This window comes from Rhinoraja longicauda, chromosome 11 (genome assembly GCF_053455715.1).
Source record: "Rhinoraja longicauda isolate Sanriku21f chromosome 11, sRhiLon1.1, whole genome shotgun sequence".
Taxonomy (NCBI): Eukaryota; Metazoa; Chordata; class Chondrichthyes; order Rajiformes; family Arhynchobatidae; genus Rhinoraja; species Rhinoraja longicauda.
This window is the reverse complement of record NC_135963.1, coordinates 992,970-1,011,587: the sequence shown is the minus strand read 5'-3', so window position 1 is coordinate 1,011,587 and position 18,618 is coordinate 992,970. Positions and strand designations below refer to the sequence as shown.

Sequence of the window (18,618 nt, the reverse complement as noted above, 5' to 3'; positions counted from 1 at the left end):
GGGTCCCTTTCAGAATGGCAGGCAGTGACCAGTGGGGTACCGCAAGGCTCGGTGTTGGGACCGCAGCTATTTACAATATACATCAAAGACTTGGATGAAGGGATTAAAAGTACCATTAGCAAATTTGCCGATGATACAAAGCTAGGTGGCAGTGTGAACTGTGAGGAAGATGCTATGAGGTTGCAGGGTGACTTAGACAGGTTGTGTGAGTGGGCGGATGCATGGCAGATGCAGTTTAATGTAGATAAGTGTGAGGTTATCCACTTTGGTGGTAAGAATAGGAAGGCAGATTATTATCTGAATGGTGTCAAGTTAGGAAAAGGGGACGTACAACGTGATCTGGGTGTCTTAGTGCATCAGTCACTGAAAGGAAGCATGCAGGTACAGCAGGCAGTGAAGAAAGCCAATGGAATGTTGGCCTTCATAACAAGAGGAGTTGAGTATAGGAGCAAAGAGGTCCTTCTGCAGTTGTACAGGGCCCTAGTGAGACCGCACCTGGAGTACTTTGTGCAGTTTTGGTCTCCAAATTTGAGGAAGGATATTCTTGCTATTGAGGGCGTGCAGCTTAGGTTTACTAGGTTAATTCCCGGAATGGCGGGACTGTCATATGTTGAAAGACTGGAGCTACTAGGCTTGTATACACTGGAATTTAGAAGGATGAGAGAGGATCTTATCGAAACGTATAAGATTATTAAGGGGTTGGACATGTTAGAGGCAGGAAACATGTTCCCAATGTTGGGGGAGTCCAGAACCAGGGACCACAGTTTAAGAATAAGGGGTAGGCCATTTAGAACAGAGATGAGGACAAACTTTTTTAGTCAGAGAGTTGTGAATCTGTGGAATTCTCTGCCTCAGAGGGCAGTGGAGGCCAATTCTCTAAATACATTCAAGAGAGAGCTGGATAGAGCTCTTAAGGATAGCGGAGTCAGGGGGTATGGGGAGAAGGCAGGAATGGGGTACTGATTGAGAATGATCAGCCCTGATCACATTGAATGGTGGTGCTGGCTGGAAGGGCCGAATGGCCTACTCCTGCACCTATTGTCTATTGACCAGCAATCACGCCGTAAACTAGCACTATCCTTCATAAGTGATAGGAGCAGAGTTAGGCCATTCAGCCCATCAAGTCAAACCGCCATTCAATCATGGCTGATCTATCTCTCCCTCCTAACCCCATTCTCTTGCCTTCTCCCCATAACCACTGACACCCGTCACACCAACTGACCTACACACTAGCGACAATTTACAGAAGCCAATTATCCTAAAAACCTGCACGTCTTTGGGATGTGGGTGGAAAAAACCTGGAGAAAACCCCGGTGGTCACAGAGAGAGCGTACAAACTCCGTACAGACAGCAGCCGTAGTCAGGATCGATCCCGGGTCTCTGGCGCTGGGATGGTTGCAATGAATGTTTATGAGGGACTTCATCTCCAACTTTCAAGTAGGAGGGGAGATGTTGATTTTTAGTTTGTAATTTAGTTTATTATTGTCATGGATATCGTCTAAATGTTATTCCCTTACCCTGTATCTGTACACCGTGAACGGCTCGATTGTAATCATGTATTGTCTTTCCGCTGGCTGGATAGCGCGCAACAAAAGCTTTTTATTCGGTACATGTGACAATAAACTGGACTAAACTGAGGTACAGTGAAAAGCTTTTGTTTCCGTGTTGGCGAGTCAGGGAAAAGCCTATAGAAACAAAGAACTGCAGGTGCTGGTTAATGCACAAAAGGACACAATGTGCTGGAATAACTCAGCAGGTCAGGCAGCATCTCAGGAGAACAATACTAGACATGAATACAATCAAGTGCAGGAAAAAAACTGCTGGAATAAATCGAAGGTAGACACAAAATGCTGGAGTAACTCAACGAGTCAGGCAGCATCTCGGGAGAGAAGGAATGGGTGACGTCTCGGGCCGAGGCACGTCTTCCGACTGAGGAAGGATCAGTCTGAGGAAGGGTCTCGACCCGAAACGTCACCCATTCCTTCTCTCCCGAGATGCTGCCTGACCCGCTGAGTTACTCCAGCATTTTATGAATACAATCAAGCTGTCCACAGTGTACAGATAAAGGAGAAAAGGCCCAACATTTAGTGCAAGAGATAATGTATTGAAGAGTAGTGAAGAGACCATCGTTAGTGTAAGGCTCGCTAACGCAGGCGTTAGTTCACTCTAGTTTATTGTCACATGTACAGAAGTACAGTGAAAAGCTTTTGTTGCATTCTATCCAGTCAACATGATTACAATCGAGCCGTTTACAGTGTACAGATACATGATAAGGGAGTGACGTTTAGTGCAAGGTAAAGCCAGTAAAGTCCGATCAAAGATAGTCCGAGGGTCACCAATGAGGCAGATGGGAGGTCAGGACCGCTCTCTAGTTGATGAGAGGACGGTTCAGTTGCCTGATAACAGCCGGGAAGAAACTGCCCCTGAATCTGGAGGTGTGCGTTTTCACACTTCTGTACCTCTTGGCCGATGGGAGAGGGGAGAAGAGGGAGTGACCGGGGTGAGACTGGTCCTTGATGATGCTGCTGGCCTTGCCGAGGCAGCGTGAGGTGTAGATGGAGTGGGTGGGAGGGAGGTTGGTTTGTGTGATGGTCTGGGCTGCTGGCCTTGCCGAGGCAGCGTGAGGTGTAGATGGAGTGGGTGGGAGGGAGGTTGGTTTGTGTGATGGTCTGGGCTGCTGGCCTTGCCGAGGCAGCGTGAGGTGTAGATGGAGTGAATATGCTGTGGGAGCCACTGACAGGTTTAAGACAGGGGAGAGTACGGGCTACTCACCAGCGGTCCTGGGGCACCGGGAGGTCCCTGCAAGGAAACAGACAGGTTTATTGCAGCCTCAGCCTCCAGCTGCCGCAGGGTTAATGTAAACTAGAGCCCGGGTACAGGGCGGGAGAGGAATGGGTTACTCACAGGTGGTCCAGGCTGTCCTCGCGGTCCCTCAGGGCCCTGACAACAAATAAAACACCTCAAGTTATTGCCCTGCTGGTTAAACAAGCCTCCACAATATGCAATCGAGTTGACCATTTGGCCCGTCTTCCCTGTACTACCCCTCCCAGTGCTCTCCCACCACCACCCATCAATGGGGTTGCCAACTTTCTCACTCCAAAATAAGGGACTAAAGGTGATATCACCGCCCTGCGCCCCACGTGGCCTCACCCAGCCAGCGGCCACGTGCTCCCGCTCCGCCAATGGTGGCCGCCCGGGCCGGGAGGCGGGTTGCTACGCAACCTCCGTTAGTTGAATACACTCGGCCCCACTCCCCGAACACACTCCGTTAGCTCACATTGTCTGGGCCTACAGCTGCCCCCGGGCCTACACTGTCTGGGCCTACGATGTCCGGGCCTACAGCGTCCCCGGGCCTAATACGGGACAAGGGCAGTCCTGTACGGGACAAACCAATTTAGCCCAATATATGGGATGCCCCGAGTAATATGGGACAGTTGGCAACCCCGCCCATCATAGTCATGGAGCTGCACAACAAGGAAGAAGGCCCTTTAGCACATCTTGTCCATGCTGACCAAGTTGGCACACTGTCTGCCTGAATTAGCCCCATATCCCTCTCAACCGTGGACAGACACAGAGTGCTGGAGTAACTCAGCGGGTCAGGCAGCATCTGTGGAGAACATGGATAGGTGACTATCTGAAGAAGGGTCTGAAGAAGGGTCTCGACCCGAAACGTCACCCATTCCTTTTCTCCCAAGATGCTGCCTGACCCGCTGAGTTACTCTAGCATTTTTTGTCGACCTTCAATTCAAACCAGCATCTGCAGTTTTTTTCCTACACAGGGAGAGTGTAGTTTAGTTTAGAGATACTGCGCGGAAACAGGCCCTTCGGCCCACCGAGTCTGCACCGACCAGCGATCCCCGCACACTAACACTATCCCACATACACTAGGGATAATTTACATTTATATCAAGACAATTAACCTACAAACTCGCACGTCTTTGGAGTGTGGGAGGAAACCGGAGCTCCCAGAGAAAACCCACGCAGGTCACAGGGAGAACGTACAAACTCTATACAAACAGCACCTGTATTTAGGATGGAACCCGAGTTGCTGGTGCTGTGAGGCAGCAACTCTACTGCTGTGCCTCCCTTGGTTGGAGAGGTTACTACACACAGCTAGCGATCAACTATCTAGCCCACACTCTCCTCTCTACCGAGGCTATGGCAGGTTAACTAGCAGGTTCACATCTCAGTGGTTATATCAGTGTATACACTGCCAGAAACGTAGAGCTGGTGGGTGTTCAGTATGATATTCAATTAAAGTATTTACCAGTGCAAGAGAAAAGAGTCAAGCGTGTTTTATCGGCATATGACCCAAAGTGGAACGTTGAAATTCTTACTTACCAGCTCACCTCTGTTCCCCTTTAATCCTTTTCGGCCCTTTAGGAAAAATGACAGTTAAATTGTAAAATCTTTAGACTTCAGTGATTAGTTTAACGTGGCATCATGTTCAGCACGGACATTGTGGGCTGAAGGGCCTGTTCCTGTGCTGGACTGTTCTGCATTCTACCCTGAGCAGCCAAAACATTATGACCACTGACAGGCGAAGTGAATAACATTGGTTATCTTGTTACAATGGCACCTGTCAAGGGGTGGGATATATTAGGCAGCAAGTGAACAATCAGTTCTTGAAGTTGACGTGTTGGATGCAGGAGAAATGGGCAGGAGTAAAGACCTGAGTGACGTTGACAAGGGCCAAATTGTTATGGCCAGACGACTGGGTCAGAGCATCTGTGAAACGGCAAGGCTTGTGGGGTGCTCCCGGTCAGCAGTGGTGAGTACCGACCGACAGTGGTCTGAGGAGGGACAAACCACAAACCGGCGACAGACAGGGTGTTGGGCGCCCAAGGCTCATTGATGCACGAGGGCAACGAAGGCTATCGCGTCTGGTCCGAACCGACAGAAGGTCGACTGTGGCACAAGTCACAGAAAATGTTAATGGTGGTGGCGGGAGGAATGTGTCACAATACACAGTGCATCGCACCCTGCTGCGTATGGGGCTGCACACGGAGGACCAGCAGCATATTAAGCAGGCGGCCATAATGATTTGGCTCATTGGTGTATTCATTGCATAAAAATGAAAACTCTGAAGGTTTGAAGAACTAATCTCTGGCATGTTGGAGGTGGTGTTTGTGGCAGGTCAGGAAGCTGGGCCTGACTACAGTGAGACGCACGCCACTGTGTGACTGACTGTGTGGGAAGGGATGGTACAGGCTCTATGACAATGGAGAGAGCTACTCACCGGCGCTCCTGCAGGACCGACGATACCAGCGGGACCAATCACACCCGGTATTCCCTGCTCACCACCGCAATGAAAATGGTATTAATTTGAAAGCTCCGAGAAACACCATCGTTAAAGCAGAAGCTGGCCATTTGGCCCATTCAGCCTGTGCTGTCCCCCATGATAATCTGAGTGTGCCGTTAACAACACCAGGTCCCTGCTCCAAACACTTACCTTTCATCCATGGGCCCATCAAGAATCTACCTTGCCACCCTCCGTAAACATCGTCACAGCTCAAAGATGCAGTGGGGATATGTAGGGAATGGAGGATGTGGATCATGTGCAGGCAGTGGAGATCAATTTAACTTGGCATTGTTTGCTTATCAGTGATAGGAGTAGAATTAGACCATTCAGCCCATCAAGTCCACTCCGCCATTCAATCATGGCTGATCTATCTCTCCCTCCTAACCCCATTCTCCTGCCTTCTCCCCATAACCCCTGACATTGACATAACGTGGCACAGACACTGCGGGCCGAAGGGCCTGATCCTGTGTTGTTCTGTTCTATGTTCTAGGGCACAGTTTTATGATACAGTCTAAGGTTGCAGTGTAGGATTGCTCTAATGATACAACCTCTGTAGTTATGGACACAGTCTAGGATTACAGGCTAAGTATAAAAGGTACTGTCTCTCTAAACTAAACGACACTAAACTACATTGGACCCTTAAGTATAAAAGGTACTTAAGGGTCCAGTGTAGTTTAGTGTCGTTTAGTTTAGAGAGACAGTGCAGATCGGACCAGAAGTCACAGCCTCAGAATAAAAGGACATTCCTTTAGAAAGGAGATGAGGAGGAGTGTCTATAGTCAGAGGGTGGTGAATCTGTGGGATTCATTGCCACAGAAGGCTGTGGAGGCCAAGTCAATGGACATTTGTAAGGCAGAGATAGACAGATTGTTGATCAGTGCGGGTGTCTGGGGTTACTGGGAGAAGGCAGGAGAATGGGGTTGGGAGGGAGAGATAGATCAGCCATGATTGAATGGCGGAGTAGACTTGATGGGCCGAATGGCCTAATTCTGCTCCTGGAACTAATGAACATAAACCCCAAACATGCAAAAGCAAGAAGAGCATTACTTACAATGAACCCTGTTGGACCCTTGGGCCCCTGAATCCCTCGATAACCAACATCTCCAACTGGACCCTGCCAGAAATGAAGCACAGTGATTGCCAACTGATCACACATCCCCAGGGATACACACATTCCCTTTTGCTCGAGAGAAAGGCTGCCAGATGCCACCCACAAGGTTAAACTTGCAGACACAGCGCAGAAACAGGCCTTCTGGCTCACCGAGTCTGCACCGACCGGCGATCCCCACACACGACCATTATCCCAGACACTAGGGACAAGTTACAATTTTACCGAAGCCAATTAACCTATAAACCCGGACGTCTTTGGAGTGTGGATGGAAACCGGAGCACCCGGAGAAAACCCATGTGGGTCACGGGGAGAACTAGGGTTACCAACAACCCGGATGGCACTGTAGGCCTGGACACTGTAGGTCCGGACACTGCAGTCCCAGACAGTGTAGGCCCGGGCGTCGCCTAATGGAGGTTGAGTAGCAACCCGCCTCCCGGCCCGGGCTGCCACCATTAGTGGAGTGGGAGCACGTGGCCGCTGGCTGGGCGAGGTCACGTGGGGCGCGGGGTGGTGACGTCACCCTTTGTCCCGTATTTGGGAGTGAGGAAGTTGGCAACCCTACTAATACGGGACAAGGGCGGTCCCGTACGGGACAAACCAATGTAGCCCAAAATATGGGATGTCCCGGCTAATACGGGACAGTTGGCAACCCTAGCCTCCCTCCACACTGGATGTACTGTGGGCAGTTCTGGTCGTCCAGCTGCAGGGAGAATGTTACAAGGCTTGAGTTACAGGGAGAGGGTGGATGGGCTGGTTCTTTGTGCTGTGGAGTGTAGGAGGCTGAGGGGTGACCTGACTGAGGTGTACGAGATCACGAGGGGCACGGATAAAGTGAACACTCACAGTCTTTCCCCCAGGGTAGAGGATTGGAAAACGGGGTTAAGGGGAGAATGGAGAGAGTTAAGAGGGACCTCAGGGGCAACCTTTTCATTCAGAGGGTAGTAGGTATCTGGGACGAGTTGCCAGAGGAAGCTGTAGACGCGGATATAATTAAGACTTCTAAAAGACAGACCTATGAACAGGAAGAGTTTAGAGGGCAAAGGGGATGAGCCTGTTATCCCTGTTGTAGTTGTGCAAGGCTTGATTGTACTCATGTATGGGATGATTTACAGTCATACAAGGGAACAGGCCCTTCAGCCCAACCTGCCCACACCGGCCAACATGTCCCAGCTACACTAGTCCCCACCTTCCTGCGATGGAATAGTCCCAGCCTCAACTACCTCCTCTGGCAGCTTGTTCCATACACCCACCACCCTCTGTGTGGAAAAGTTACCCCTCAGATTGCTATTAAATCTTTTCCCCTTCACCTTGAACCTAGAGTGGTCCTCGCTCGATTCACTATGGTGCTGGGGTATTGGGTATCAGGATAGAGGAGAAGGAACTGCAGACGCTGGTTTACACCGAAGATAGACACAAAACGCTGGAGTAACTCAGCGGGACAGGCAGCATCACTGGAGAGAAGGAATGGGTGATCTTTTGGGTCGAGACCCTTCTTCAGACTGACCCAAAACGTCACCCGTCTCTCCAGAGATGTTCCTTGACCCGCTGAGTTACTCCAGCACTTTGTGCCTCTCGTCAGTATAAATCAGCATCTACAGTCCCTGCCTCAACTACCTCCTCTGGCAGCTCGTTCCATACACACACCACCCTTTGTATGAAAAAGTTACCCCTCGGGTTCCTATTAAATCTCTTCCCCTTCATCTTGAACCTATGTCCTCTGGTCCTCGATTCCCCTACTCTGGGTAAGAGACGCTGTGCGTCTACCCGATCTATTCCTCTCATGATTTTATACATCTCCAGAAGATCTCCCCTCATCCTCCTATGCTCCAAGGAATAGAGACCCAGCCTGCTCAACCTCTCCCCATATGGCTGAGACCCTCTAGTCCTGGCTGCATCCTCGTAAATATTTGACTGGCTAGCACGCACACATGGCTTTTCACTGTACCTCGGTACACATGGCAATCATAACCCTACACCAATACTAGATGCGGGTGGTACATCAGGGCACTAGGACTGTGTGTGGGTCTGCACATGTCTGGGCACTCACCCCTCTGGTCAATACTAGATGCGGGTGGCACATCACGGCACTAGGACTGTGTGTGGGTCTGGACATGTCTGGGCACTCTCCCCTCTGGTCAAGGTTGGGGTATCGTGTGGTGTGGACCAGTGAGGCCACACCTTCCTGAGCTGCGAGCGATCGAGCTGCCCTGCTGTTGATCAAAGGTAGGCACAAAATGCTGGAGTAACTCAGCGGGTCAGGCAGCATCTCGGGAGAGAAGGAATGGATGACATTTCGGGTCGAGACCCTTTTTCAAACTGATGAAGTCTGAAGAAGGGTCTTGACCCAATACGTCACCCATCCCTTCTCTCCCGAGATGCTGCCTGACCTGCTGAGTTACTCCAGCATTTTGTGTCTACCTTTGATTTTAACCAGCATCTGCAGTTTTTTTCCTACTGCTGTTGATCAACCTACCTTTGGGCCAATGAACCCCTGGAAGCCTCTCAGACCCGGGTTGCCGGCATCTCCCTGAAACAGCAGATGTGGTTTTCAATACAGTGCAGGGCAGGATCACAGAGTCACAGAGTCACCCAGCACAGAGACAGGCCCTTCAGCAGTACTGCCCCATCAATACAGTGCAGGACAGGATCACAGAGTCACAGAGTCACAGAGTCACCCAGCACAGAGACAGGCCCTTCAGCAGTACTGCCCCATCAATACAGTGCAGGACACGATCACAGAGTCACAGAGTCACCCAGCACAGAGACAGGCCCTTCAGCAGTACTGCCCCATCAATACAGTGCAGGACACGATCACAGAGTCACAGTCACAGTCACCCAGCACAGAGACAGGCCCTTCAGCAGTACTGCCCCATCAATACAGTGCAGGACACGATCACAGAGTCACAGTCACAGTCACCCAGCACAGAGACAGGCCCTTCAGCAGTACTGCCCCATCAGTACAGTGCAGGACACGATCACAGAGTCACAGAGTCACCCAGCACAGAGACAGGCCCTTCAGCAGTACTGCCCCATCAATACAGTGCAGGACACGATCACAGAGTCACAGAGTCACCCAGCACAGAGACAGGCCCTTCAGCAGTACTGCCCCATCAGTACAGTGCAGGACACGATCACAGAGTCACAGAGTCACCCAGCACAGAGACAGGCCCTTCAGCAGTACTGCCCCATCAATACAGTGCAGGACACGATCACAGAGTCACAGAGTCACAGAGTCACCCAGCACAGAGACAGGCCCTTCAGCAGTACTGCCCCATCAATACAGTGCAGGACACGATCACAGAGTCACAGAGTCACAGAGTCACAGAGTCACCCAGCACAGAGACAGGCCCTTCAGCAGTACTGCCCCATGCCAACCAACATGCCCCATCTACACTCGTCCCACCTGCCCTCATTGGGCCTATATCCCTCTAAATCTTTCCTATCCATGTACCTGTCTAAATGACTGTAAAATGTTCTTTTGGTACCAGTCTCCACTACCTCCTCTAGCAGCTCGTTCCATACACCCACCACCCTCTGTGTGACAAAGTTGTCCCTCGGGTTCCTATGAAATCTTTCCCCCTCTCACCTTAAACCCATGTCCTCTGGCTATGACCTTTAAACAGTGTCTATTCTGTGCCATTGTAGATTTCCACAGAAGTGTGACACAGCGTGGAAACAGGCCCTTCGGCCCATCGTGTCCATGCCAACCATCAACCACCCATTGACATTGATCCCCTCTCACTCTCCCCAAGTTAGCATCAATCCCCCCCAGATGCCGCCTCACCCACACACTGGGGGCAGTTGACAGCGGCCCGTTAAACCCCCCACTCCACACGCCTTTGGGATGTGGGGGAAACCGGAGCACCCGGAGGAGACTCAGATACTGCAAACTCCATCCACACAGCACTGAAGGTCAGGATGGAACCCGGGTCCCTGGTGTTATGAGGCAGCGGCTCTACCCGCTGCACCACTGTGCCGCCAAGATACAACTGGGCGAGTGCTGGCGGATGGGAGGAGATTGGCATTGGACCTTTGTTGGGGCTGAGGGGACAGTGAGTGGGGGTGATGTTCAACACTTACCCTTTGGCCTTTGGGACCGGGCTTCCCCATGGGCCCTTGATCCCCTTGCACTCCGGCCTGGCCCGGGCCCTTGCCCTGGAAACCGGCCTGGCCCCGCAAACCACGCTCCCCCTGCACACACACAAAGGTGATCAACGACATTGAGTTTAGTTTAGAGATACACTGCGGAAACAGGCCCTCTCGGTCCACCGTGTCCACATCAACCAGCGAATCGTACATTGACACTATCCTTGGTAAATTACATTTACCAAGCCTATTAACCTGCAAACCTGCACGTCTTTGGAGTGTGGGAGGAAACTGAAGATCTCGGAGAAAACCCAAGCAGGTCACGGGGAGAACGTGCAAACTCCGTACAGACGGCACCCGTAGTCGGGATGGAACCCGGGTCTCCGGCGCTGCATTCGGGAAGAAGGTACAGGAGCCTGAAAACTGTAACGTCCAGGTTCAGGAACAGCTTCTTCCCAACAGCCATCAGGTTGTTAAACACCACAACCTCCAAATATGCTCTGAACAAGAGACTTGGGGACATTGGTTTGGGGGTTTTTTGCACCATTATTATTTGTTTGTTTTTATGTGTGTATATAAGGTCATAACATCATAAATGATAGGAGCAGAATTAGGCCATTCGGCCCATTGTATACTCCACCATCCAATCATGGCTGATCTATCTCTCCCTCCTAACCCCATTCTCCTGCATCCTCCCCATAACAGGCATATTTCAGATTTTGTCCCAGTTTTTGTATGTTTACAGAGTACTATGTTTACATATTTGCAGTGGCGCTGCAAGTAAGAATGTCATTGTTCTGTATGGGACATTTGACAATAAACCACTTTGCCTCTCCTGAGTCTTGTTCTTTGGGAGACCACTAGGGTTGCCAACTTCTTCGCTCCCAAATACGGGACGTCACCGCCCCGCGCCCCATGTGACCTCACCCAGCCAGCGGCCACGTGCTCCTGCTCCACCAATGGCAGCCCCCGCTGGCTGGGTGAGGTCACGTGGGGCGCGGGGCGGTGACGACACCCTTTGTCCCTTATTTGGGAGTGAGGAAGTTGGCAACCCTACTAATACGGGACAAGGGCGGTCCCGTATGGGACAAACTAATTTAGCCCAAAATACGGGATGTCCCGGCTAATATGGGACAGTTGGCAACTCTAGAGATCATGCTGGCAGCTCTCGGCCTGGTTCCACTCAGCAGATAAGCTCGCCAAGATATCTAAAGGGGAAAGGGGAGGTGGGCCTTTGCTCTTCAGTCAGGGTCAGATAGAGTCTTCACCAAGACCAAACCTCCCACAGCAGATAGAGACTACATTTCTGTACCGCGGTCAAACATTCTCCGGGCTCTGTGGCATCAAAGGGACACAAGTCCCAATGTTAATCTCCAAGTGCGTTTTTTTAAGGTGCTTCGTAGACGGGAAGAGGAGGCGAGAAGGTTTGGGGGGAGTTGCAACGGGGCAGGTTCTGGAGCTCATGGTCCGTGCTGTTGAAGGTTCAACCACCGGTAACGCTGTGCTGAAAACTGTGAACATCTTGGAGGCCAGGAGAGAGTGGATGTGGAGAGGATGTTTGCAGTAGTGGGAGAGTTTAGCACCAGAGGGCACAGCCTCAGAATCAAAGGATGTACCTTTAGAATGGAGATGCGGAGGAATTTCTTTAATCAGAGGGTGGTGAATCTGTGCAATTCATTGCCACAGACGGCTGTGGAGGCCAAGTCAATGGATATTTATAAGGCAGAGATAGATAGATTCTTGATCAGTGCGGGTATCAGGGGTTGTGGGGAGAAGGCAGGAGAATGGGGTTAGGAGGGAGAGATAGATCAGCCATGATTGAATGGCGGAGTAGACTTGGAGCCGAATGGCCTAATCCTGCTCCTAGAACCTATGACCTTATGAACCTGAGGAGGTGGGTTGCATCACGGCCTGGTTCACCAACTCCAACCGCCCAGGAATGAAGGAGTAGGGTTGCCAACTGTCCCGTATTAACCGGGACATCCCGTATTTTGGGCGAAATTGGTTTGTCCCATACGGGACCGCCCTTGTCCCATATTAGGCCCGCGGGCCGCTGTGGGCCAGGACAGTGTAGGCTAACGGAGTGTGTTGCCTAACGGAGGTTGCGTAGCAACCCGCCTCCAAGCCCGGGCGGCCACCATTTGTGGAGCGGGAGCACGTGGCCGCTGGCTGGGTGAGGTCACGTGGGGCGCAGGGCGGTGACGTCACCTTGTCCCGTATTTGGGATGAGATAGTTGGCACCCCTAGAAGGAGATTACTTGAGAGTGGTGGACACTGCCTGATCTATCTGGGCTACTGATCTCCCCACCATCGAAGGGATCTACAGGAGGTTGAGAGGAACATCTGACATCTCTTACAGACGGTCAGAGCTGGCGAGGCAGATATACATTCAATGATGGAGGTCTCGGAAGGGAGTCTGGATTTAGTTTAGAGATACAGCCTGGAAACAGGCCCTTCGGCCCACCGAGACCATTAGTTCCATGTTATCCCACTTTCTCATCCACTCCCTGCACACTGGGGGCAATTTACAGAGGGCCGATTAACCCACAAACTTGCATGTCTTTGGGATGTGGGAGGAAACCGGAGCACCCGGAGGAAACCCATGTGGTCCCGGGGAGAACGTGCAAACCCCACACAGACAGACAGCACCCGAGGTCAGGATCGAACACTGGTCTCGGGTGTTGTGAGGCAGCGGCTCTACCCGCTGTGCCACCTTGCGCCTCAGTGAAACCACTGCTCAATGAATGTTGGGGGGTTGATAACGGCAGCTCTCAGCACAGTTAGAGGGCCGGGGGTTTATGGAGGTAGAGAGGGGATTGTCCGACGGTCCATCACACTATCCTTGATCGGACTTTGCTGGCTTGACCTTGCACTATCATGTATCCAAACACTGTAAATGGCTCGATTATAATCATGTGTTGTCTTTCTGTTGACTGGATAGCTCGCAACAAGAGCTTTTCACTGTACCTCGGTACACGTGACAATAAACTAAACTGGACTGAGTGCCAGCTGGCGAGGGTACGGCAGGTGGCCCCTGAACCATCAGTCGGGGTTGATTACCTTTGGACCATGTTGGCCTCTGTCTCCCACCGCTCCGGGTTCACCACGCACTCCCTGCGGTCCAGCACGTCCCGCCACGCCGGTCAGTCCAGCATCACCCAGATCCCCCTGCAGACAGCACAGCCACACCATCAAACAAAGGCACAGAGTGCTGCAGTAACCCAGCGGGTCAGGCAGCATCTGTGGAGAACATGGATAGGTGACGTTTCACAGAGTGCTGGAGTAACTCAGCGGGTCAGGCAGCATCCGTGGAGAACATGGATAGGTGACGTTTCACAGAGTGCTGGAGTAACTCAGCGGGTCAGGCAGCATCTGTGGAGAACATGGATAGGTGACGTTTCACAGAGTGCTGGAGTAACTCAGCGGGTCAGGCAGCATCTCTGGGGAACATGGAAAGGTGACGTTTTGGGTTGTGACTCTTCTGACCGAAACGTCAACCCAAAACTGGCCAAATAACCACTGGACCACTTTATAATTTAGAGCTACAGTGCGGAAACAGTGCCGCCCAGTGATCACCCCACACACTAGCACCATCCTGCACACGAGGGACAATTTACAATTTACAGAAGCCAATTAGCCTACAAACCTGCACGTCCTTTGAGTGTGGGGGGAATCCAGAACACCCGGAGAAAACCCACGTGGTCATGGGGAGAACATACAAACTCTGTACAGTCAGCACCTGTGGTCAGGATTGATCACGAGTCTCTGGTGCTGTGAGACAGCAACTCTACCACTGCACCATTGTGTTTAATGGTTAGTGCGGAGATTTGGAGCAAGAGATTTACTTACAGATGGCCCACGGATTCCAGGAATTCCCGGTTTTCCACCTTTCCCAGGGTTTCCTCGTGGACCAGGGTGTCCCACTGCTCCTTTGGCACCAGGTGAGCCTGTCATTCCCTGTAAGGCAAGACAATTAGATAGCCACATGTTGTTGTAAAGCTGGGGTAGGCACGGGGTGTGGGTGGCTGCTGAGACTTCTCCTTAAGTTCCTACTTGAATACTCTGTCCACAGGTGTACAGTGCAGGGCACACTGACAGTTGTATCACGGCCTGCTTCAACAACTCCAACAACCCAGTACAAAGGAGACAGAGTGTGGTGGACACTGCCCTGTTCATCAGCTGTACTGACCCCCCCACCATCCAAGGTCCACCACACATACTGACCCCCCCACCATCCAAGGTCCATCAGCTGTACTGACCCCCCCACCATCCAAGGTCCACCACACGTACTGACCCCCCCACCATCCAAGGTCCATCAGCTGTACTGACCCCCCCACCATCCAAGGTCCATCAGCTGTACTGACCCCCCCACCATCCAAGGTCCACCACACGTACTGACCCCCCCACCATCCAAGGTCCACCACACGTACTGACCCCCCCACCATCCAAGGTCCACCACACGTACTGACCCCCCCACCATCCAAGGTCCACCACACGTACTGACCCCCCCACCATCCAAGGTCCATCAGCTGTACTGACCCCCCCACCATCCAAGGTCCACCACACGTACTGACCCCCCCACCATCCAAGGTCCACCACACGTACTGACCCCCCCACCATCCAAGGTCCACCACACGTACTGACCCCCCCACCATCCAAGGTCCATCACACGTACTGACCCCCCCACCATCCAAGGTCCATCACACGTACTGACCCCCCCACCATCCAAGGGATCCACTGGAGGCGCTGCCTCAAACAGGCAGCCAGCATCATCAGAGTCCCACACCACCCTGGCCAGACTCTCACTGACCCACACCACCCTGGCCACACTCTCACTGACCCACACCACCCTGGCCACACTCTCACTGACCCACACCACCCTGGCCACACTCTCACTGACCCACACCACCCTGGCCACACTCTCACTGACCCACACCACCCTGGCCACACTCTCACTGACCCACACCACCCTGGCCACACTCTCACTGACCCACACCACCCTGGCCACACTCTCACTGACCCACACCACCCTGGCCACACTCTCACTGACCCACACCACCCTGGCCACACTCTCACTGACCCACACCACCCTGGCCACACTCTCACTGACCCACACCACCCTGGCCACACTCTCACTGACCCACACCACCCTGGCCACACTCTCATCTTGCTGCTACCATCGGGAGGAAGGTGCAGGGGCCTGAAAACCGTGACCTCCAGGTTGAAGAACATGAACAAAGCAGAACAGTACAGCACAGGGACTGGCCCTTCTGCCCACCATGTCGGTGCTTACCCTGAAGCCAACTTAAACTGCACGTGATCGATATCCCCTATTCCCTGCATATATAGTTAGATAGAGCTGTAGGGGCTAGTGGAATCAAGGGATATGGGCCAGGTTACTGATTGTGGACGATCAGCCATGATCACAATGAATGGGCAGTGCTGCTCAAAGGGGCCAAATGGCCTCCTCCTGCACCTATTTTCTATGTTTTCTGTTTTCTATATCCATATGCTGATATAAAAGCTTAAACGCCACTATGATAACTACCTCCACCACCACCCCCTCCAGGCCCCACGACCCTCTGTGTAGATTAACTTGCCCCACACATCTCCTTTAGAATCAGAATCGTACAATGTGCCCATTGCTGACCAAGATACCCCATCTACACTGGTCCCATTTGCTCCTCATCCATTTCCTATCCATATCCAAATATCTTTGAAATGTAGTAGGAAAAAAAACTGCAGATGTTGATTTAAATCGAAGGTCGACACAAAATGCTGAGTAACTCAGCGGGTCAGGCAGCATCTGTGGAGAGAAGGAATGGGTGATGTTGTGGGTACAGGTCTGAAGAAGGGTCTGGACCTGAAACATCACCCATACCTTCTCTCCAGAGACGCTGCCTGTCCCGCTGAGTTACTCCAGCATTTTGTGTCTGTCTATCTTTGAAATGTAATTGTGGCAGGGTCCCGACCCGAAACGTCACCTATCCATGTTCTCCACAGATGCTGCCTGACCCGCTGAGTTACTCCAGCACTCTGTGAAACGTCACCTATCCATGTTCTCCACAGATGCTGCCTGACCTGCTGAGTTACTCCAGCACTCTGTGTCAATCTGGTTAAACTATTGAAGTGGTGTTTCTGCAGGTGTGTGTGGATGAACAGAGTTACTCCACCGGTAAACTGGCAGTCCCAGCTTCACCATGAGCTCCCTGCCTCCCCGTCAAACCCTGCAAAGGTACAGGCACACAGCTTAGACAGTCAGCTGGGGTACTGTGCACATTCTCACATTCCGCACACACAAAGAACTGCAGTCTGTGTGGAGGAGTTTGCACGCTCTCCGTGACCACGTGGGTTTCCTCCTCCCACATGGGGTGGGGAGGGGGACGGGGGGTAAAAGGGAGTTGGGGGCTTGGGGATGGGAGATGAGTTTAGGAGGAGGGGGGAGGAGCAGGGTACTGGGGGAGGGGGGGGTGGAGCAGGGTGCCTGGGGAGGGGGCAGGAGCAGGGTACGGGGGGGAGAGGGAGGAGCAGGGTACGGGGGGAGGAGGGGAGCAGCAGGGTACGGGGGAGGAGGGGAGGAGCAGGGTACTGGGAGGGGGGGGGAGCAGGGTACCGAGGGGGTGGGGGGGAGGAGCACGCGTACTGGGGGGGGGGGGGGAGGAGCCGGGGGTACCGGGGGATGGGGGGGAGGAGCAGGGTACTGGGGGGGTGGGGGGGAGGAGCAGCATACTGTGGGGGGGAGGGGGAAGGAGGCCGGGGTACCGGCGGGGGGGGAGGAGTCAGGTACCGGGGGGGGGGGGGGAGGAGCCCGGGTACCCCGCCCGGGGGGGGGGGGAGGAGCAGGGTACCGGGGAGGAGGGGGGAGGAGCAGGGTACCGGGGGGGGGTGGGGGTGGAGGAGAAGCGTACCGGGGGGGGGGGGGGGGGAGAGGAAGCCGGGTACCGGGGGGGGGGGGAGGAGCAGGGTACCGGGGGAGGAGGGGGGGAGGAGCAGGGTACCGGGGGGGGTGGGGGGGGAGGGAGCAGCGTACCGGGGGGGGGGGGGGGGGGGGGTGAGGAGCCGGGTTACCGGGGGGGGGGGGGAGGAGCAGGGTACCGGGGGGTGGGGGGAGGAGCAGGGTACTGGGGGGGAGGAGGGGCAGGGTACTGGAGGGGGCAGGGTACTGGGGGGGGAGGGGAGAGGAGCAGGGTACTGGGGGGGGAGGAGGGGCAGGGTACTGGAGGGGCAGGGTACTGGGGGGAGGGGAGAGGAGCAGGGGTACCGGGGGGGGTGGGGGGGAGTTGGGTACCGGGGCGGTGGGAGGCAGGGTACTGGGGGTCGAGGGGGTGAAGAGTAGGGTACTTGGGGAGTGGGGGGGGGAGGGGAGAGGAGCAGGGTACTGGGAGGGGGGGGAGCCGGGGTATTGGGGGAGCCGGGTATTGGGGGGGAGGATCAGGGTACTGTGAGGGGGGGGGGGGGAGCAGGGTACTGGGGGGGGGGGGGGGGGGGGGGGGGGGGTGGGAGGGAAGGTGAGATATGTACGCCACCAGGGTGGGGGGTGGGGATGACCAAGTTATAAAAGATGGGAGATTTGCCCCTTTGCCTACTTCATCCTTGTCACCGACATCTGTGGAGGCCTGGATAGAGTGGATGTAGAGAGGATGTTTCCACCAGTGGAGAGTCTAGGACCAGAGGGCACAGCCTCAGAATTAAAGGACGTTCCTTTAGGAAGGAGATGAGGAGGAATTTCTTTAGTCAGAGGGTGGTGAATCTGTGGGATTCTTTGCCACAGACGGCTGTGGAGGCCACAAGTCAGTGGAGATATTTTAAGGCAGAGATAGATAGATTGTTGATCAGTGCGGGTGTCAGGGGTTATGGGGAGAAGGCAGGAGAATGGGGTTAGGAGGGAGAGAGAGATGAACCATGATTGAATGGCAGAGTAGACTTGATGGGCCGAATGGCCTAATTTTGCTCCTATCCCTCATGAATTTGTGTCTCCATTATGTGTCTTCTTCATGGTGAGTTGCAGGAGTTCTGGGAGTTGAGAGATCTCTGCGTGTTCAACCTTGCCAGCCATTTCCCCAGCATCTCGATGATGTATGCAGCTATTCTGCACCCACTGGAGTGACCCAGGGAGGGA

At 53.4% G+C, this 18,618-nt stretch overlaps 1 protein-coding gene across 1 annotated transcript in view; it reads right to left on the bottom strand.

Moving 5' to 3' along the window:
• Window positions 1-18,618, bottom strand: part of col24a1 (collagen type XXIV alpha 1) — a 171,288-nt gene that overhangs the window by 10,632 nt on the left and 142,038 nt on the right. Inside the window, exons 47-55 of the mRNA XM_078408107.1 lie at window positions 14,349-14,456; window positions 13,560-13,667; window positions 10,494-10,604; window positions 8,887-8,940; window positions 6,354-6,416; window positions 5,240-5,293; window positions 4,342-4,377; window positions 2,905-2,940; window positions 2,773-2,799 (exon numbers count right to left, since the gene is read on the bottom strand). Of these exons, the coding sequence (XP_078264233.1) occupies window positions 2,773-2,799; window positions 2,905-2,940; window positions 4,342-4,377; window positions 5,240-5,293; window positions 6,354-6,416; window positions 8,887-8,940; window positions 10,494-10,604; window positions 13,560-13,667; window positions 14,349-14,456 (597 nt within the window). The remainder of the gene's footprint in view (window positions 1-2,772; window positions 2,800-2,904; window positions 2,941-4,341; window positions 4,378-5,239; window positions 5,294-6,353; window positions 6,417-8,886; window positions 8,941-10,493; window positions 10,605-13,559; window positions 13,668-14,348; window positions 14,457-18,618) is intronic.